This window comes from Ochotona curzoniae, unplaced genomic scaffold (genome assembly GCF_017591425.1).
Source record: "Ochotona curzoniae isolate NIBS_2020 unplaced genomic scaffold, NIBS_Ocur_1.0 scaffold_274, whole genome shotgun sequence".
Taxonomy (NCBI): Eukaryota; Metazoa; Chordata; class Mammalia; order Lagomorpha; family Ochotonidae; genus Ochotona; species Ochotona curzoniae.
Window position 1 is genome coordinate 10,784,595 of NW_024467101.1, and position 21,604 is coordinate 10,806,198.

Sequence of the window (21,604 nt, forward strand, 5' to 3'; positions counted from 1 at the left end):
ATCCCTTTGTCCAGAGGATCCACACTGTGGACACTACCTACCCTTCAACCAGTTGGTAACCATCATGGTTATCAGACGGAGTATTGCGGTGTCACACTCAGGTAACCCTACGGAGCAGACTAGGGCTTGATCACAATGCCTGTATCTTCACCTCCAACTCATTACCTCCTCTCAATACATAGGCACTCATCATCTCACATCATAAGCAGGGTGAACCAAGACATTAGGATCAAGAGACCACAGTCATGTAACTTTTATTTCAGTATACTATTATCTTTACCATCATTTATTATTGCTTATAGTTCATCACTTGCTGAGCCTAATTTATAATGTAAGCTTTACAGTCTCAGGTGTGTGTGAGAGAGAGAGAGAGAAATGAAATCAAACACAGAGTTCAGCCCTGTCTGTGACTTTAGGAATCCACTGGAAGTCCCTTTGCTTTGACCAAATGCTTATGAAGATGCTCCATGCTATCACAGGTGCCTCTCTGTTCTGTGAAGACCCATGGGGTCAACCTGGCAGCCCTTACAGGTAAGGTAAAAATGGCAGAGCTCAGTGGTTCCTGTGGAAGCCACCAGCCCTGCCATGGCAATGGCCAACAGCAGCAGACCACACGTGTGGCTGCATACCAGTAAACCATGTGGACAGAAGCTGTCGGTTGGGTTGGATCGGCCAGTTGGTTGGTCCTTTGGGGTTTTTTTTGTTCCTCCCATGTGACAAACGTGGCTACAACGTGCTTGTCTTCACAGACACAGGGCTAAGATTCTGCAGTATACAAGGCTGCTTCAAGAGGCTCAGAGAGGGGCAATATTTATCCAATAGTTAAGTTGCTTGCATCCCACATCGGTGTTCTCTTCCAGCCCCTGACTCTAGTATTCCTGCTCATGCAGACCATGGAGGTAGTAGGGGGTGGCTCAAGTAACTAGGTTCCTACTGTGTGGGAGACCTGCACTCAGTTTTCAGTTCCTTCCTTTGGTCCTGCCCAGCCCAGCCATGGTGGGCACTACCAGGTGGGAGTTTTCTATATCTGTTTGTTTTCTCTCTCTCTCTCTTCAATTCTTCCTCTTTCTTTCTCTCTTCCTCAAATAGATTTTTAAAATCTTTTAAAGGTTTGTGGAGGGCCAGTACTGTAGCTTAGTGGTGCTGGAATTCCATATGAGTGTCTGTTGGTATTCCTGGTCCTCCACTTATGATTCAGTCTCTTGTTAACACACCTGGAAAAGCAGTAAAGTCCCTGGGCCTCAGTATCCACATGGGAAACCCAGAAGAAACTCCCTGGCTCCTGGCTTTGACCTGGCCTACCACTGGCTATTACAGCCATTTTGGGGGTCAACCAGTGAACAGACTCACTCTTTCTCTCTCTGCTTTGTTTTCTCTGTTACTCTAACTTTCAAATACATAGGTAAAATTTTTAAAAGGGTTAATGCAAAATGAAATTTAAATGTAACTATTTTTCAGTTAAAAAAAATTGGAATCCATGCCTAGTTAGGCCTCCTTTCATGAGCTTAATGGCCAAGTGAATTAAGGAGCATTTGGACTCTTGGTTCCAGCCCTCCTCCCCTTAGGAAGTGCCTATTCATTTCAATTGGCCCATGCCTATTTTCTAGGGAGTATGTGTCCCAGTTGATTAAAGGAAGGTCTTTACATGTTCTGAATGCTTTCTGCCACATGTATATATCACATATTTCAGTTCTAAGTACACAGCGCCTTCATTTCATGCTTGGATCAACAGAGGTTTACTACTGCAGTATAGTCAAATTTATCATTGGATTTTTGTGACTCAAGACAATTTTCACTTGGGGCCAGTATCGTAGCACAGTGAATAAAGCCACTGCCTGGGACTCTGCCATCCCAGATGGTTATCCATTCATGTCTCAGCAGCTCCACAACAGGAGAAGATGGCCCAAGCCCATGGGTCCTTGCCACCCATACGGGAGATGAAGTTTCTCCCTCCTGACTTTGGCTCTGACTCAGCCTTGGCCATAGTGACTGTCTAAAGAATGAATTAGCGAATGGAAGATCTCCTCTTTCCATCCCTGCCTTGTAACTCTGACTTTCAAATATTTGAAAACAAAAGAAGAGAAAAATTTCCCTTTGGGACCAGAGGACATGGGTTTGGATCTCAGGTCTATAATTGTTGGTCGTGTGGCCTTGGGATCTCCGTTTCTCCCTCTGTCAATGGGTATGATAACAGCATCGTGCCCCAGAGGAAATGTGAACTATGCTTGCAGAACAATTAGTACAGCAGCACTGCCATCATGCCCTCCCCCGAAAAGACCTCCCTGACACAAGGGCCCACTAGGAGGGACAGGAGTACCTTGCTCTCCAACAGATCTGTGCTCTGCCGGAATTCGTTTCGCAGCTTCTCCGATTTTTCTAGCTTCTGCCTTAGTGCTCTAAGCTCCTCCTACAAAAAAGAGACACCTTAGCAGAGGCCATTCTGGATGAACCAGTGGTACGTAGTCCCCTTGTGTTAAGCATGATCTAAAGTGGAGGAGAGAGAGTAGCATCCTGCCATGGTGGATAAAGCTGCCACCTACAATGCTAGCATGCCATATGAGTGCCAATTCATGTCTTAGCTGTTCCGTATCCAATCCAGTTCCCTGCTAATAGCCTGGGAAAAGCAACAGAGGATAGCCCAAGTGCTTGCTTGGCCCCCTGCCACCCATATGGAAGACCTACAAGAAGCTTTTTGGCCCAGCCCCAACTATTGTGGTCATGGAGGCAGCAGAAGAGAGTAAACGAGCAAGTAGGAGATCTTTCTCTCTCTCTGCAGTTCTGACTTTCAAATAAATATTAAAATAAAGGAGTGACCATGGATAAAAAGTTCAAGTTGGGAACAAGATGCTTTAGGCTTCTGTCACATGGGACGGTGACTGAGTAAATCAACAATGTGTTGTATATTTCAGTACTGCTAAAAGAGGTGACTTCAGACATTTTTGCCACACACACACACAAACACCTGAGGTGATGGATTTGTCAATTCAACTGATTCAGTCACTGCAAATATACAAGGAGCCTTAGAAGTTTCATAGACAATGAGCACCATTATACATGGATTTCAGATACTTTTACACCAAAATAAACTCATCTTTTAATTCCATTTTCCCATGAACTTTTTGAAGGATCCTGAAGTATCAAAATACTAATATTCTACCCTTAAAAAATATATACAATTATTATGTGCCCATTAAAATAGAATGAAAAAAAAGTGGCTGATGAAGCAGCACTTGGGAGAATGCGGTGCTTTGGCTGTCAGAGTTTTGGGGATTTGGGAATATTCGTCTAGACTTTACTGGGTGAGGTTTTCAGGTTCGTTGTGCTCCATTTGTAAGGTAACCTAGTTTCTAATGTAAGAAAGAAGAGTATGTGTGTATTTGCTAATTTTTACAAAACGAACCAAGAGGAAGCATATACAAGAAACCCGTCAGAAAGTGAGTGGCGGCAGGATGGAAGGGCATGTTTACCTGGGAGGTAAGAAAAGCAAAGCCTCAAAGGTCACAGCATTGAGTCCCTGGGGGTTGGAGCCATAAGCGTTCCAGACCCCGGGTGGCGAGCACGCACCTAGCCAGAACTCCTCACCCAGCGAGCAGCAAGGCTGCAGACGGGCAAGGGCCCATGCTGATGGGAGAAGAGGAAATGCAGAAGGGGCACCAAGGGCTGTTGGGTTAGGCACCCCCAGATCTAGAATTATCCACACTGGGGGTACGGGGAGGGGGAGAGGGTGGTTCCATGCTAAAAGCATGAAGGACAGGCAGGAGAGGGTTATTAAGAGGAAGGGAGAGAGCTGCCACTTTGGGCCCTGCCTGCAGTGTGCACTGACCTCCTTGGCTCGGAGCTGTTCATGCCCAATGGTGGCACTCAGCAGGGGCCGGAGGGAGCCAAGGAGCTGCCACCATGGCCAGTCCTTGACTGCCAGGAACACAGCCATATTCTTCTGGATGCACCTGGCTGCCAGTCGGTGGATCTGTCAGGAGGAGAAGGGAGACATGAGACATGAGTGTCCCAGCAGAGGCTGGAAGGAGGGGAGGCAGGGAGGGGCAGAAGGGGTAGGGCAGGCAGGCTTCTATCCCAGGGGAAAGCTCTGAGTGACCTTTCACCTTCCCAGTTGCCAACCCTTCCCCCAAAAAACAAAGCCTTCTTTATAGAGTCAGGCTCTCTGTCCCAGGTACACTGCCATTCTTGAGTCTTGCCTCACCAGTAGTGGGAGGAAGTGTAGAAAATGTCATATAAGAACACATCATAAGGTGAGGAACTGGCCGGGCAAAACCTAATTCCTGCCATTGCCTGCAGAAAGCAAACATCCAGAACAACCCTGTTAGCTTCTACTGAGGAGCCTCCTCCCCAGCAGGCCCGGATTACAGCCCACCTGGGATGCATGACCCGAGCACCCACATTTCTAACCCATGTCCAGGGGATGCTGAGGCTGCTGGTCCAGGGACCACAGTTAGAGAAGCACAGACCAAACCCGCTTCTGTCACGGGTGTGGTTATAATGCCTGATGGAGAAACAGGGGGCAGGGGGCACAGAGAAGTCAAGTCACCTGCCCAGTGGCACCCAGTTTCTCCCTGGTAGAGCCACAACTTGAACCTTTTCGGCTTGGCTCTAGGCTTATTCTTCACCTCCACTCTGGGTCACCCCTGGTGCCTGTTAGCTAAGTGCAGTGCTCCAGTAGGTCTGCCCGTAGTGCTTTCATGACCTAATTACTTGACACCTTTTCCTGCGTTGCCAAGCAGGCACACCTGAGTTCACCAGTTCTCAGAAAGCGGAATGCCTATGTAAAGAAACACTACTCCGGTGGTCGTAGCAATTGATAATGACAATACTAAAGTGACACAGGACACCTAAGGTTCATGGAGTAGTTACTTTGTACAATGGACTTTATTAAGCACACTTTTATTCCCCCCTCGTTTCACCTTCATCCAGCTGCCCAAAGTGGGGAATCAAATATCTGTATCGTTTAGCCCAGAGCTGAGCACGTCTCTCTCTGCAATACAGGAAATGCAGGCGCTGGAGACTTCAGAAGATGGTAACCTGGGTGGCTCAGGACTGCGGACACCACTTGTTCATTTGTCCTAAAGGCCACAGGGGCTGAGATCTGCCCCTGCCCCATCTGCTTACCCACAAGGGTAAATTCTTCCAGAGATGAGACAGTTTGTCATCACAAATCACTCCACAAAGCCTTGACTGATCTAAATTGAGGCCAATCTAGATTGGTCATTCAAAGTCAAGTGCTGGAACAAATCACAATGCTTGAAAAGAGTCCCTGGCCAAGGGTCTTGCTACATGGGGCGGGCACCCAGCCTGGCACAACTGACCTCATCTCGGGAGACACATGAGCCTTCATGCCTGCCCCAGACCTGTTAGCTCAGAACCCCCAGGTGAGCCCCAAGCAGTACCTTCAACTTCTTGAACTCCTGGCGGGACAGAAAGCCCTTGCATGCTGCCTGGAAGAGGATGATGCTCGGAGACACCAGCTTCTCCCGCTGCCTCTCCAGCCTGGAGATCACCCCTGCCTTGAGGAATACCTGGTAAGGGGAAAAGCCATAGGTGACTCCTCTGCTCCATCAGATTGCCTGCAATGGGGAGGGCTTGCAATTCACACCCTAGCTCCATCCCCCCAACCTGCAATGCTGGTGGGTGGCTGCCATTTAATGAGGGTCTACAGGACCAAGGTCTGATGTCTCCCAAGGGTTCCTCTCCTTTCCTCTAGTTCCTGACACCTCACCCTGGCTCGTGCACCTTCAGTGTAGGCAGAAATGCAGGATCTTGCATTCTGTGGCATAGTATCTGCAGATTACCACGAACCCCCAGTAGACACATGTTCAGGTCAGTTTGAGAATCATCGTTCGGACAAACTGGCCTTAGCATCTCTAAGACAGGGTAGTTGATGCAGATTCCCAGGCCTCACCCCAGGGGAGGTCGAAATCAATCGGCTTGGGATCAAATTTGGGCAAATGCATTCCAAACTGTTTAGAAAAATAAGCACTGGTGGACATCAGAGAAAGACCTGGATGGAGTGTAACCAGGAGGGGCAGCAGCAACAGAAACAAGCATGGGAGGCAGAGAGCAGCTCTCCTTGGTCTGCAGAGAACAGAGCTGGGCTCATGCCAGCCACGGGCTTGCTGCCCCAGCCCAAGGTACATGATGTCTCAGCATGGTTCATCCATAATGGACGATGGCCTCTGCAGGGTATGACCAATTCCTCCTCGGCCCTCGCTCCACCCCTCAACCCCCTACAGAGCTGCTGTGGAACAGATACAGGGGACAACAAGGAAGTGAGACTCAGGACTGACTGTCAGCAACAGACAAAGACCAAGAATCCTGGGGTTTTGTAGTAAAGCATTGTCTAAGAGAACCTCAAATTGTGGGGGAGCAGTTCTGCTCCTACCAAGATCCTGGGGCATCCATGAGTTTGGGGCCACCCAAGAAGCAAAGTTGCTGCAAAGATGCCTTCCTGCTGACTGGTAAGCTCAGCTTTGTTTCTTTGTCGATGTGGTTTCTAACCCCAGAGGTGTCAGTTTCTCTGCAGCCATGCCACAGTTTTGTGGCAACTGGTCACACGCTGTCAATTAAGGGCTAGCTAATATGTAGGAAACTCTCACTGCATTTTGCAACTGGATGAAACCACCACTGGACACAGAGGTAAAGCCCTTTGCATGCATAGAGTAGCTCAAAACTCTTAATGGAAATGAAAATTCAAAGATAAATTCAGGGCCAGCACTGTGGCATAAGAAGCTAAGCCTCTGCCTGCAGTAATAACATTCCATATGGGCACCAGTTCTTGTCCTGGCTACTCTACTTCCCAATCCAGCTCCCTGCTAACAGCCTGCGAAAGCAACAAAGGACAGCCCAGGTCCTAGGGCCCCACATGCATGTGGGAAACCCAGGAAAAGCTCCTGGTTCCTGGCTTCAGATCGGCTTAGATCTGACGCTTGTGACCATTTGGGAGTGAACCAGGAGACAGGTCTGTCTCCCCTTTCTGTCAATGCTGCCTTTCCAATAAAAATAAATAAATCTTTTAAAAAAAAAAAGATAAACTGATTTTGATGTTAAAAGTTTTTGAAATCCATATATATAAGAGGTTCTCGAAATGGTCATGAAAATGCAATTTATTTAAAAAAAAAACAGAATGAATGTTTAAGCTTTCTTACACCAATCTTCTTTATAGTACCATTTGCACAATCTTTTTGGAGAAGTGAAGATGACCCTTCCATTTTATGGGTTGAGAAATTAAGGCTAAAAAAGGCACCAGAATTGACTTGACTCCAGACAAGATCCCAGCTACTGCTGAACATCATGAACATTTGTAGCACATCCATGAGGATGCTGTAATGCACCTCTGAGAAAAGCAGGGAATTAAAAGACAATTTCTAAAACTCCATGCATAATGCTTTCATAATATGTATTTTCCAGGAACTCTTTGAGAACCCCTGGTAGATGTGAATTTCAAACTCTTTACACCGAGCTCAATTAGTTTGTTAATTCAGTAATTTTTCTCAACAGATGCTAACTTTCCTTTTTCATTTTTTTCTTTCATTTTATTTGACAAGCAGAGACAGAATAAGAGAGATCTTTCATCAGCTGATTCATTCCCCAAATGCCCAGATTATCCAGGACTGCGCTAAGCTGAGACCAGGAACCCAAAACCACATCTGGGTTCCCCATGTGGGTGGTAGGGATCCAAGTACTTGAGCCACTACCTACTACCTTCCAGGGTGTACACCAACAGGACCCTGGATCAGAATCAGGGCAACCAGGACTGGAACCAGGCACTCTAATGTGCCATGCAGACTTCCAAAGCAGTGTGGCAGCTGCTGGACCAAACACCCACCCAAGCTTCTCCTTTAATTTAAATTATCCTAGAACTTTTTCAAGTACACTCTCGCATTGTCCAAAATCTTTCCTTCCACGGACACGTTAGTGTTCAAAACGTCCCCTTTAAGGAATCTTTGGGCACAGGTAGGTTGTGTTGTGGATTTGGGTCCATGTGGCCAAGGAGCAGCGAAGCCAGAGCTGGAGTCTAGCTCCCCAGGTTTGCAGCTCCTGCACCTGTTCTTGGCCTCAGCGGGAGCCTTGCTCTCCTTGTTCATTATAACACAAACACCCGCTGCGTGTGGTTCCAAGGCAATTTGATTCCAGGTGGAGCAAAGGGTCTGAATCGATTCTCCATTACCCTAAACCCATTTGCAGTCACCGAGGCCACTCGGTCAATCCCATGGTCACCTTCTTGCGGGTGAAGAAATGAAAATGAGGTCTCCTGATCGGTGCTAACTCGGTTTCCAACCCTGCATGGCTTTATGAAACACTTCCTATCGGCCCAGGCCACCAAAGACAATTAGCCTGATTGAAATAAAGGCACGATTGACTCATGACCTATCACATTGCCTCAATAATGACTGTATTAATTTCACAAGCTAGTGAATCCCAAAAGCTGCTGTTTTAAAAAAAAATCAATAATCAAAGTGATACAGCGCCAGTTCGTCTATTACAATAGGTGGCGGCAGCTGCCAACAGGAGCATGGATTAAATATGAAGCTTTCATTAAAAAAGATAATTGGAAACCGCCATACGCAGGCTGTGAGTCAGTCCACATCTTATCTCAATTTTTTTTTTTGTCTGTTTCGCCTTTGAGGAGCACATTGCCCACTCTAAGTCTATCTGGGGCATCACACCTTTTCCATAAATGTCACCTCACACCCTCCATCCTCCCCCAACATAAGCATTGATAAAACTCTGGAGGCTGAAAAAAAAATCACACAGTCTAAATGATTCTCTTTCCATGGGGCCTGCTGCTTATCAGCCACAAACAGAACATGGTACCCTTAACACTGCTGCCTTGAAAGAATCCACAGGGGCCACCACTATGCATGCTGGTTTTCCTCTAAAAAAAAAAAACAATGCCACAAGCCAAGGGCTTTTTTTGCTTGTTTGTTTTGATAAATCTGATAAGATGATCGCTCCCATTTCTGGACTCACAGAAATCAGTTCTTCTCGGTGAATTTTATCGGCAAGAGGAGTTTGATTTCTTCTGCCTTAAAATGTCATCCGATTTGATAAACGTCTTGCCCCACTCATGAAAGCATTCAGCCCGGTCATGCCAGGGCCCCCTGATCAATGACAAGGTACAGCTTCCCACAGCCAACATGGCTGGTTAGGGAGGAATGGCTCCATTCTGCAAGTGAGGACGGTGAGGCGTGGAGAGATGAAACTGCCCCAGTGATGAGCAAGAGCTGAAGCTACTCCTTCCCCCCATTTCCAAGACCTTCAGTCTAACTGACTTCAAAACCCTGCAGTGCCTAACCATATCAAATCTGCTCCGGTTAGAGCCCAGCTCCCCAAAAGGATACTCTGATCCCGACTGCCTTGTGAGAGTTTCTTGGTAAGAATCCACAATTCCACAATAACAGTGATGCTGTGGGCCTGGTGATGGCTCAGCAGCTAAGTCCTCATCTTGCACATGCCAGGATCCCAGATGGGTGCTGGCTTGTGTCCTGTGACCCCACTTTCCATCCAGCTCCCTGCTTGTGGCCTGGGAAAGCAGTAGAAGATGGCCCAAAGTCTTGGGCCCCTGCACCTGTGGTAACACATAGAAGCTCCTGGCTTCAGATAGGCTCAGCTCTGGCCATTGTGAACACTTAGGGAGTGAGCCAAGGCATGGAAGATCTTCCTCTCTGTCTCTCCTTCTTTCTGTAAATCTCCCTTTCACCAGAATGTTTAGGCTTACAGATCCCTTGCTGCTGCCCCTGCAAATCACTAGGTAGTAAATGTATTTTGTTTTCTTCCTGGCTTTGCAGCAGCTTCTGGGCTCCTAGGGACTGATTTTTATATTCATGAACTAATGGAGTGATTTTCCAGGCCAGAGGATCTCAGACTCAAGCACTGCACTGGAATCACATATAGAGGAAAGAGAGGGCTCTGACCTTACTGGCTGGTAGGGCCTACCCTAGAGCTTCCGACTTATCATGTCTGAGAAGACATACTTCTGGTAAGCTCTCGGGCAAGGCTAAGGGTGGTCCAGGGACTTGACCTTGGGAACTGCTAAGTCAATGAAAAGGATGAGGTCCCTGGGACTGGAGGACAACTTTCTCAACCCAGGACACAAGACCTTATGTGTAAAGAGTAAGCTAGGGAGAAGCTGTCCAACATAGTGGTTAAGGCCACTGGCCATTCCACAACAGAATATCTGGGTTTGACTTTCAACTCTGGCTCCTGATTCCAACTTCCTACTTAAAAATCCATATATATTTATTTTTACTGGAAAAGCAGGTTTATGGAGAGAAGGAGATGCCGATCCTTCATCTACAGATTCACTCCCTAAATGGCCATGACAGATTTGAAGCCAGAAGCCAAGAGCTTTTTTCAGGTCTCCCACATGGATATAGGGACCCAAGAACCTTTGATGCTTTTCAGGCCATTGGCAGGATGCTAATTGGAATTGGAGCAGCTGGAACACAAACCTATGTATGTAGGATGCTGGTGCTTGCAGGTGGAGGATTAGCCTTTGAGTCACCATGCATCTTCTGATGCAGACCCTGGGAGGAAGTGGTGATAGCTCAAGTCGATGAGTTCTTGCCACCCACATTTGAGCTCTTGTAGGTATGCACTTCAGAATCTTTTGCACCAAAATAAACATAGTTCATTCTATTTTGCTCGAGCCGTTTAAAGTACCCTCCTAGGAGGAAAGCAGGAAATTCTTCTCTATACATTCAAGTACCTTTGGAAGAGTTTTTGGCTCAACACCAGTTCTGCAAAAGCTATTTTCCTCCACTCAAATAATCACAGGCCATGCTCTGAAGCCCCTTCTTACAGTTGCTGCTGTCAATCAGCTAGGACTGATTGTGGCTGCATCATCATTCATTACAAAGCAGAAATCACAAGGCTCTGAATGAAGGGGGTGAGGGCAGCATTTTCTGAGACTGAGAAGGTTAATTCTTCCAAACCACTGGGGCTCTTGGAATTGTAATGCCTAACAAGTGATAACCCTTCCCGGATTCTGCAAGCTTCTGTCATCTAAGATGGATGGGGGAGACACACAGAAATCACAGACAACCACGACAGGACAAGAATCAAGGCCCCTCTGGGTCCCTGCTGGGCGCGACTCACCTGGCTGTGTCCCAAGGCCACGGCCTTCTTCTCCAGGTCCAGACTCTGCAGGAGCTCCTCGACCACCTGGCAGGGGAGGAAGAGAAGAGGGAAAAGAGCACTTGGAGGAGCAGGCAGAGGGAAGGTGGGAAGATCCTAAAGCAAAAGGTCAGGCTCACTTTGTGTGGCTGAGGCACTGGGAAGAGAGAAGACCCATGTGCTAGCCTGAGAGCTTAGATCCACAGGGCCCTACCTAGCCCAGGCAAATGCAGAAGCTGAGCCTATGCTGAGCACCTGCTGGGTACCATCCACCTGCTGGGTACCATCCACCTGCTGGGTACCATCCACTTGATAGGGACCCTCACAGATACCAAGTTATTTCCTACCCATAGTATCTTTGTGTGAGAAAAAAAATTTAAGATGTACTTATTTATTTGAATGGCAGAGAAATAGGGATAGGGAGAGAGAGAGAGCTCTTCCTTCTGCTGGCTCATTCTCCAAAGGGCTGCAATAGCTGAGGCTGGACCAGGCTGAAACCAAGAGGCAGAAATCCCATCACAGTCTCTCCCATGAGTAGCAGGGACATAAGTACTTAGGTCACCATTTTATAGAGGGGGAAACATCACAGGTTCAAAACCATATGAAGAATTTAGCTGTTTTGCAATGTAAAAAAGCATGGCAGTTGCTTAGAATATGAAATGTGGAATGATCAAACGATCCATCCATACCACTTCAGGTACACTGCCCATGCTATAATTGAAACCAGAGTCTGAAGGAGGTATGTGGACACCTATGGCCATGGCGCCACTGTTCACTACAGCCAAGCAATGCTAACAAACCAATGTGCATCACTGGAGGAATGTATAAACAGCATGCGGTCCAGCCGTGCATGACAGCAGGAGCCATGGGGTTGGGCATTAAAGCAAAGCAAGCCAAGCCACCATCCCTGACACCTGCTCCACTTCCAATCAGTCCCTGCCTGGGAAGGTAGTGGATGACGGCTCAAGTGCTTAAACCTCTGCCACCTGTTTTGGAGACTTAGCTGAAGCTCTGGGGTTCAGGCTTTGCCCTTGGACCAGCTCTAGCATTGGAGCCATTTGGGGGATGAGCCAGTGGATGGAAGATCTCCCCCACCCCACCCCATTTCAAATAAAATATATTTTTAATTAAAATGAGTATGTGTCAGCCTAAAAGGGGAAGGTAACTATAAATCCAGCTCCAACATGAATGAACTTGGAGGGTGTTATGTTAAATGAAGCAAGTCAGCCACAAAAAGGTAAGCATTACTGATTCCACTTAGGTGAGGTACCCAGGGTGATAAACTCAGGCACAGAAAGTAGAGTGGTGGTGGCCAGGGGGAAAACGGGGAGTTTGTGTCTCATAGGAGTACAGCTCCAGCTTGGACAGAGCGGAGGCAGGAGCAAGGGGAGGGGTCCTTGTGAGGATGCCCGTGAGTGACAGCTACACCACAGTGTGAAGGTGCCCAGGTGGCCAAGGCTGTTCTAACACACCCAGATACACCGAACACAAATGCCGCCAGCCCTAGAGCACAGCCTGTCTCCAAGGCTACATGCAGAACAGAGGCAGCTCCTAATTGCAGTTAGTTTGGCCACACTGCGACATCTGCGTTTCCAATGACTTGCCCGTGCCCAGGTCCCAAGGGCATGAGAAATTCCTCAGTGTGTCACTCAGCTGCCCGTGACAGCCTTGTCAGCCTTCTGTGCCCTGCTTGGCGTGTTTGCCAGCGTCAGCTCCACTAGCACAAATATTTGCTAAATAAATGGTATGGCCATTAACCTCGCTGGCTTGACCTAGTTTACAGCAACGAGCACCCCTTGTATTTAAGAGGTCTTTCCTGTGTTGCTTCTCTCCTCCACTGCACTACGCACTCTGTAGTGCATGAATGAATAAGCTGACTGCATGAATGCCCACCCACGCAGGAGTGACCCAGTAGGGGTAGGGGGTGAGGCAGGCACAAATTCCATTCCTAATTCCTCAGTTCAACAGAGACCACACAGCCCACCCCACCCCTGCCCCCACTGATCTATCCATTCACCAAGAATCACAGCGTCTGTTTTCAGAATCAGCTGTCAGAAAAGTAATTGCACCACTTCAGAAGCAAAACGTATTATGAACCTGGAGTCCATGGTAGAGATAAGACTCCATTCGTTGGGTCAACAGCATCACTGAAAAACCTCAACTATCCCCCTCCAAAAATTGCTTATTGGAAGTCTGGCCCAAGCCTGCAATCTGGGAGGAAAAATTCTTTTCTGACCTCCTGGAATGGAATCTCTCCAAAATTCTAGTGGCTTCACTTATTATAATTCAGCCCAAAAATGTTCCAAGGGAGCTGGAGGAGGCAGAAACACACAAAGCCAATATATACCCAAAATATAATGTCTTTTTTTTTCTCTGCACAAAATGAAAACACAATAAAAAAAATCAGCTGAAAATAAGACAGATGGAATTTAAAAAAAAAAAAAATGAAATCTACAGCCAGGGAAATGATTCCAAGTCTACCGGAGAGACAAAGCCGTTTGGAGAAAGAGCAGGTGGAGGCCTTTGTGCCATCCCTCATCAACAGTACAAGTTCCATGGATGTTAGAAGCAGTTCCACCCCCATAGCCATCTCTGTTTGAATTGAACCTAGTAGAAGGCCAACAGAACTTGGAAAGCAAGCTCCCGTTTCTGGCAAAAGCACACCTCCAAAGCACTACAGTAACTGAGGCGTCCCCTCTGCTTCCTTGTGCTTGTAAGCCCCTATCAGCTATCTGTGCTAGGCTGTGGCTGCAATCCCTGACACGGACACCATTCTGCTTGCCTCATTTTTCAGAGAAGACTCTCACTCCCAGGAAGAGAAGTCCTGAGCCCCTCTTTCTCATCAGCCAAGTGGTGCTGACGACTGCTACCTGGACCGTTCACCCTAAGCAGGAGTGAGCATCCAGGAAAAGAATTCTGTCAATGACGTCACTCTTAACCACAGGTATGGTTATCCTCAGTAACATGATGAAAAGATTGAACCATAGGAAATCACTGCTTCTTTGGGCCAAACATCCACGATTCATTTACCTCAATAAAGTATAATCACTGTTCAGCAGCCGGCTAAGGAAAGGAACCCCAGCAAGAATGCAATGACCACATGAGATTGCATCCTTGACCAACTCTTTATTGACTTGGCTTTTCTGAGGATTAAGACCTTTCCAAGTAATCAGGGATTATTTCCCTGATCTAGGAATGCTGCCTTTTAATATAAAAATGGAAATCATATTAAAAGTTACTTCTGACTCCAAGGCAACGAAACTAGGAATCTATAATATGAAAAATTTTGTAAGCTACATTAAATGCACAGAAACCTGGTAGGGGGTACCATTCAGTAGAAATTTCATTTTTTTAGACTTTATATATATTCACTTTCGTGAGTTAGAGAAAAAAGTGTAATAATTGTCTTTCTGTGTCTGGCTTATTTCACTTAGCACGACGATCTCCAGTTCTACCCATTTTATGGCAAACACCAGAATTTTATTCTTTTCATGGGTGAGTCATTTTTCATTGTGTAGCTTTCCCACATTTTCTTTATCTAATCATCCAGATGACCGATTCCACATCTTTGCCCTAGTGAATTGGAGGTGATGATGATGATCATCATTATTATTATTGAAAAGGAGAGACAGACAGACATAGCTTCCATCTGCTGGTCCCCTCCCTGAATGCCCACAATGGAATCAGTATCCATCTTAGTGCAAAGCTCCCAAGGGAGTGGCAGGAATTGGGCTGCTTGGGCTGTTGCTTACTGCCTCCCAGGGTATGTAGTAGCAAGTGGCTAGAACCAAAAGACAGAACGGGGGGGGGGGGGTTTGAACCCTGGCATCCTGACATGGGATGTTGGTATCTTAAAAGGTCCCTGCCCCTCTGTGGCTGCCACTTTTTGTGAACAAAAAGTTAGCCATTAATGTGGCTTCAGTCTGTTTTTGAGTGTTAGCTCTGAGCCAAGGACTTTGTGCAGAATAACTTCTCTTGCTCTGAAATCTCTGCAACAGCTACTCCTTCATCCCCATTTCATGGAAAGCAAAACGGAGGCTGGTTCAATGGAAAGACTTAGCAAAGTCCATGTGTCCAGGGAGTGGACACTGAGACCTCCAGATCCAGGGAATTGACCTCTGAACTTGTTCTCTTCCCTCTAGCACTGGCATGCAGCTCGGGTTCATCAGCCGTGAGGAGTGAACCCTGAGCAGGCCCATCCTGTCTGATTTCCTTTTCTAGGAATGATACACAACAAGAAGGGGTGGGGATGTTACTGAGATCATAAAAGCAGCTTGTAAGAATGAGAGAGAAAGGGTAGGAGAAGGACCCTAGTGAATCTTTGTTCCTCCTTCCCCTAAAGGATAAGAAGCAGACACATTTTCCCCAAACAGCATGCTCAAAGCCATAAAGATTGAACAAAGAGATGCAACCACTGGAAAATCATTTCCTCGAGAGAAGCGAGGAGCAGTGGGAATTTGTAGCCATCTTGACCAAGGGTCTCCCATGCCTGCACCTCCCTCTCCCCAGCTGTGTCACTGTCTGGTTCTCTCATGGTGAGGCAAGCTATGGGAACCGGCAACTTTGTTAGCAGAGAGAGGGCTCGCTCCTATACAGCCATGCATGGGAAAAACCCATGCCTGGGAGGGAAACACTGTGGGGAAGAGCAGCATCCTGGTGACCGATAAACAGAGAAGGACACAGCTAAGTTTGGGGGTATTTCCTGATGGAGGCAAGTAATAGGCTATGAACATATAAGAAGGAGATGTAGAAAGTGAAATAGCCATTGGGACTTCATATAATCCCATTCACTTCTGGCTCAAGGCTAAACACACACACACACACACAAAGAGCCACTGGAGAGGAACCTAGCTAGCGACACATCTTCACCTGAACATGAGGTTGTATGCTCAGGCAGGAAACATGTGAATGGGGCAGCCACAAAGGAAGGACCTGAATGTGGAGTCTAGACCTCAACCCATATCTGGGTCCATCAGGAGAATGTGAGAAACCCATTAGCCCACTAGGGCTGTGCACGCCAGGGCAAGCAGGAAGAGCCAGGCTGTGAAATCAGCCAAAAACTTTGCCAAAGGGAGTGCAGCCATCCGTGGTGACCCGCCCCCCCAACCCCCTGCCTCACCATTGGGGCTGGGAGGGGGAGGCAGATTCCCCAAGTGGAGTGGAGAAAATGAACACCTCGGGGTGCAGTGTTCAACAAAAGCCACAGGACACACATAAGGCTGGAATCGGGATCTATATGCAGGGGAGGGAACTGATTGCTAGAGCCTTCTTTGTGAGTTCAGATTTGGGACTTAGCAAAGACTTCAGGGCTGCTGTGAAGGGAGGATGGGTTTGGGTGGTGAAGATGTTATTCAGGAGGCCCACAGCTCATACCAGAGTGCCCTGCCTTGAGTCCTAACTTTGCTTCAGAGTCCAGGTTCCTGCTAATGCCTACTCGGAGGGGGTGGGGGGAGCAGGTAATAGCTTGAGTGCTTGGATCCCTGCCACCCACACAAGAGACTGGAGTGGGAGGGTTTTAGCCTTTTGGCTATGATTGGTATAGCCCTGGTTATCACATGCATTAAGGGAAGTGAACCGGTGAGTGGGAGCACTCTTCTCTCCCTCTCTCTCTCTCCCCCTCTCTCCCTCCCTCCCTCTGTGTGTGTGTCCCTCTATCTCCCTTTCAAATCAAATGAAAAAAGAAAAACTAAAGTAAGTTATGCCTCATGAGTTAAAGGGCAGTATAAAGATAATAACATCACACAAAATTATCAATTCAAAGACAGAAATGATTTTTTAAAGCTCCAAATGAGAAGTCTTCATTTGAAAAGTCAAATAACGAATAAAAGGAGCAATTCACAAAAAGGGCTCGACGCAGACAGCAGATGAAAGGGTAAGCGAACTTGACAAAGAAAAATCAATAGAAATAGCTTAATGTGAAAAACAGAGAGAAGCTGAAATTCTTAGGAAGTGAATAGAGACATAGAGGGTTAAAATCTCTGCCTGCCACGCCAGCATCCCGCATGAGCACTGCTTGGAGTTCTGCCTCCTTCACTTCTGATCCTAATCTCTAATAATGCTTCTGGGAAGGCAACAGAAGATGGCCCAGATACTGGGGTTCTGCCTCCCACCCACGCATGTGAAATATCTGGATAGAGTTTTTACCTGACCCAATCCCAGCTGTTGAGGTAACTGTGAAAGTAATCCACAGCTCAAAGATTTATTCTCTCTCCTCTCTCTCTCCATCCTTCCCTCCCTTTCTCTTTCAAATAAAAATGAAATTAGATATAAATAGATCCTCAGCAACATGCATTGCGCATCAAGCATGCCAACATACATGCAATGGGAGGCTCTTCTGAGAAGAAAGGGGGAGAGCAAAACATGAGAAACAATGGCTTTAAAATTCCCACACTTGACCACTCCAAAACTTGATCCATGCATCCAAAAAGGTCAATGAGCCTCCCACCTACCTTCCCCCAAGAATAAACACAAATTGAGCCATACCAAGAGTCATTACTGCCCCACTGTTGCCAGCCAGACACAGATGAGAAATCATGAGAGTGGCAAAAAAAAAAAATGAATTCATCATGTTCCAGAGAAACATCAAAAAAAAAAATTAGTCACTTAACAGCTAATGACTTATCACTAGAGACAATGCAGTTCAGAATGCGGTGGGACTGAATATTGAAAGTGCTGAATGGGGAAAAAAAAAGTCAATCAAAACTCTGAGAATTGCAAAAGTAATTCTTTAAAAATGAAAGTGAAATAAAGACTTTGCTCAGGTAAACGTAGACTGGGAGAACGCTGAGCTCGCCGTTCTGCCTTTCTTCCTTCCTGATGGGAAAAGGAAACCTTCACATGGAAGAAAATAATATCAGAGGCAATTCCCATATTTAAAGAATTAAAGATTGGCAGAATTTAGAAATATGTCGGTAAATACCAAAGATGATAGCGAGACATCTTTGTCCTCCCTTAAGTAGTTTCAAAGATGTAGATCAAAAAAGGAAAATTATGAAGCTGTACAGTTGGGTTGTTAACATATCTAGATGTGATATATACATATGACAGTCAAATCACTAAGATGGAAGGAAGAAATGGAGCTGTTTTGGAGTGAGGATTTTATATTTTTCAGAATTAAGCTCGTGTTAAGTTGAAGTAAACTGTTATTCATTATAATGTATGCAGTACTCCCAGAAACAACCAATGTAAGGGAGCATTCTAACGGTCCACTGGAAAATACATAATTTGAATAGAAGAGGGAAACAAAAGAGGAGAAGTCTAAAAAGACACGTGGCAGACAGAAACCAAATAATAAACAAGGGCTGTAGACCACCTTACATGTTAATCAACGGATAGGCTATCACACCAGGACAATGGACAGCTCTCTCCCAGATGTGGGTTCACAGGGGCCTCTTCCCAGGGGAGAAACCCTTGAGATGATTTCATGGGAAAGTGGGAATGCCTACCTGGCTTCAAGAAAGAGGGGGAGCCTCTGAGAAGACAGATGGGCACTCTTCAATCATGTCCTTCTGAGCAACTTCCCCCAGGAAAGAAAACATTGACCAACTCCCTAGACACTCTGAGTGGAAGAAGGCAAGCCTAAGGGGTTTTGACACGTCCATTAGAGATGTGACGGACAGCTGTTGCTTCCCAAGTAGAGAGACAGGGACTCAGGACAGTCAGAGTGTGCCGAAAGAGTTCCTTTGTGGAGATTCCTCCATTAGTCTGCTGGGGAAGCTTCAGTGCAGATAAAGGCATGATCTTAACCAGCCAGGGTGAGCTAGAAGAGAGGATTGGGACCCCGCATGAGCAGAGGGAGAAGACAGGGTCATTTTACAGGTCTGAATCTGATTGTGCTGTCTACTGGAGTCAAGAGCATTCCGGGTAGCAAGACATCAGCCAGGTGACGATGCTCCCTAGAAAGGACCTTGGAGTGGGTAGGTTGAGCTTCACAACCAAGTAATAAAGATCAGGTCTCCTATGGCACAACCTCATCGAAAACCCTCCAGTAGACCATACCTGACCACCAGATGAAGTTCAGGCTCCCCAGTTTAGCTAACAATCATGGCAATGGGTGGCTGCTCCTGAACTTGCCATCATCCCTTATGCTCCAGCTACAATAAACCAGCAGTGTTTAGGCTTGTGACTCCAAATCTTTGTACATACTCATACCCAGATGGTCCTACAACCCTCAACTCAAGCATAATCCTGAGAACCCCACCCTCACCTCCATTCAAAACATCAAAAGTTGTAGCAGCATTGGCCATGGTGTCTCAAAGCCAAACTTTGTATGGGCATTGCATGAACTGGCTATCTTCTCCCTGGAGGCCATGTTTTGTTCATCCCTGTATTTCTGGCATAGTATCAGAACCATTGAAAAAGCAGCTGCTTGTTTAAAGTTGGTTGGAATCATAATTATTTTAAGTTGACATCTACCTATCTATGAATGGCATAGCCTATGTGTAACTGCACCAGGCACACTGCCTGGCTTCAAAGGATTTCCATCCAGGCATCCTCCGTGTGAAAAGATGCTCAAAGTCCTAACTTCTACCCATAATGAGATGTCAACTTGCCCATGTTACAATAGCTATTATCAGAAACACACAGTAACAAACACTGACAAGGATGTGGGGAAGGGGGAACTCTTACACATCGGTGCTGGGAATGTAAATTAGTATAGCTACTGTAGGAAGGAGCACAGAGAATGCTTTTAAAACTGGAAATAGAAATTCCATATGATCTAGCAATCCCATTCCTGGGTATATATCAAAAGTCATGAAATCATTGTATCACATCAGTACCCGTCCCACATGTTTATTTCAGCTCTACCCAACAGTCGCCAAGATACAGAATCAGCTAAGGTGTCCACCATGAAATGAATGGAAAAAGAAAAGGGAGTGATGGAACAAAAAAAGAATAAATTCTGTTATTTGCAGGATAAAAAAAAATGACAGAACTAAAGGACTTTATGTCACGTGAAGACAGACACAGAAAGACAGATACAGCACGTTTCCCTTGGCATGTGGAAGCTGATGAGAGAACAGCCAGCCTGAACAAAATGGTGATTACCACAGGCTGGGAAAGGTAAGGGGAATACAGGGAGTTTAGATCACGGGAATCAAGTCAGAGTTCAGCGTGAAGGAGGGTTACACGGCATAGTGAGGAGTTGACAGTTGTTTACATTTTACAAACAAGTAGAAGAAAGGCATACCAAACCTCCAAACACAAACATCATAAAAGAAGAAATGCTGATGATCTGATTTGATCAGTACACATTCTATACATATATTCAATGCCCCGGGGTAGCCAACAAATATTAGTTATTGATGACATCTACAATGGGACACCACCTCGTGTCTAAAAAGATGGCTACTATGACAAATAAAACCAGAGAATTACAAATGTCAGCATGGATATAGAGAAATCAGAGGCATTGTGTAATAGTAACTGAATGGTACCAGTTTCCACTATGGAAAATGGTACAGTAGTTCCTCAAATGATTAAATGTAGAATTGCCATGCAAGGCAAGTCTCCTTCTGGAGGTAGACCTTAAAGAGATCCATGTTGACAGCAACATAATTCACAGCGGTTTAAGATACGGAAGCTAGCCAAGCATCCACCAACAGGTACAAGGACAAGCCAACTGAGGTTATGTACAGACAGCGGAGCACTACTCAGCCTCCAGAAGGAAGGGGATTCTGACAGGTGCTGCAAACTGAGGTAGCCAAGTGAAATAAGGCATCGTCTGACTCCATTTAGGCCAAATCCACAGAGCAGTCATTTTCAGAGACAGAACGTGGAATGGGGGGTTGCTGGGAGGTCAGGGACAGAGGCCACAGAGGGTTGGTGTGGAAGGGGTCTAGACCTTCCCTGTGCAAGTTGAAAAACATTCTGAAGTCAGTGGCAACTGACTGCACTTGGAGTGGAGGCGGTGATGTTTACACCATATGTGTTTAATCATGACAACAAAGTCCTGTGTGAGGCATCTAAGAAGTAACTTCCCTCCCCACTTCTCAAGCTGAGTGCTCCTGGCTTTGGCTGCCTTGGCTCTGAGACAGGGCTAACTCTGAGTGGGAAGGCTTCCTCTTTCCAAACGCTATCTCTGGTGGTGGCGCTGCAAACCTCTGTGCATTTCATCTAATTTTGGGGGTGAGAGTGGGCTTCTTGCAGTAAAAAAAAAAAAAACACATCGTTATTATTTTTTTAATGTGTTTGTTTCAGGAACACAAGCGATCCAGCAGGGTTTCAACAAAACAAGAGCACTTTACTGAGAAACAGTCCTGGCAGGGAAGCTACTGTTTCCCAGCCACATGTTAGGCGCACGGAGGACTTCGCCCAGACCCTGACAATGAATTCCCTCTGCTGCCGTCTAGTGTTTCACGACAATATTGACCTTTTCTAGCTGTCAGACTTGTCTTATTAAATCCTGAGGTCTTAACTGCTTTGCACACAGAGGCGAGTGGCTTGCCCAGCCAAGCACGTGTTCATGTATAATTCATAG

At 46.3% G+C, this 21,604-nt stretch overlaps 1 protein-coding gene across 1 annotated transcript in view; it reads right to left on the bottom strand.

Annotated features, from left to right (window-relative positions):
- MYO18B (myosin XVIIIB) overlaps positions 1 to 21,604 on the bottom strand; it is a 189,498-nt gene that overhangs the window by 111,660 nt on the left and 56,234 nt on the right. Inside the window, exons 21-24 of the mRNA XM_041003594.1 lie at positions 11,107 to 11,172; positions 5,400 to 5,528; positions 3,824 to 3,967; positions 2,318 to 2,407 (exon numbers count right to left, since the gene is read on the bottom strand). Coding sequence (XP_040859528.1) covers positions 2,318 to 2,407; positions 3,824 to 3,967; positions 5,400 to 5,528; positions 11,107 to 11,172 — 429 coding nt within the window. The remainder of the gene's footprint in view (positions 1 to 2,317; positions 2,408 to 3,823; positions 3,968 to 5,399; positions 5,529 to 11,106; positions 11,173 to 21,604) is intronic.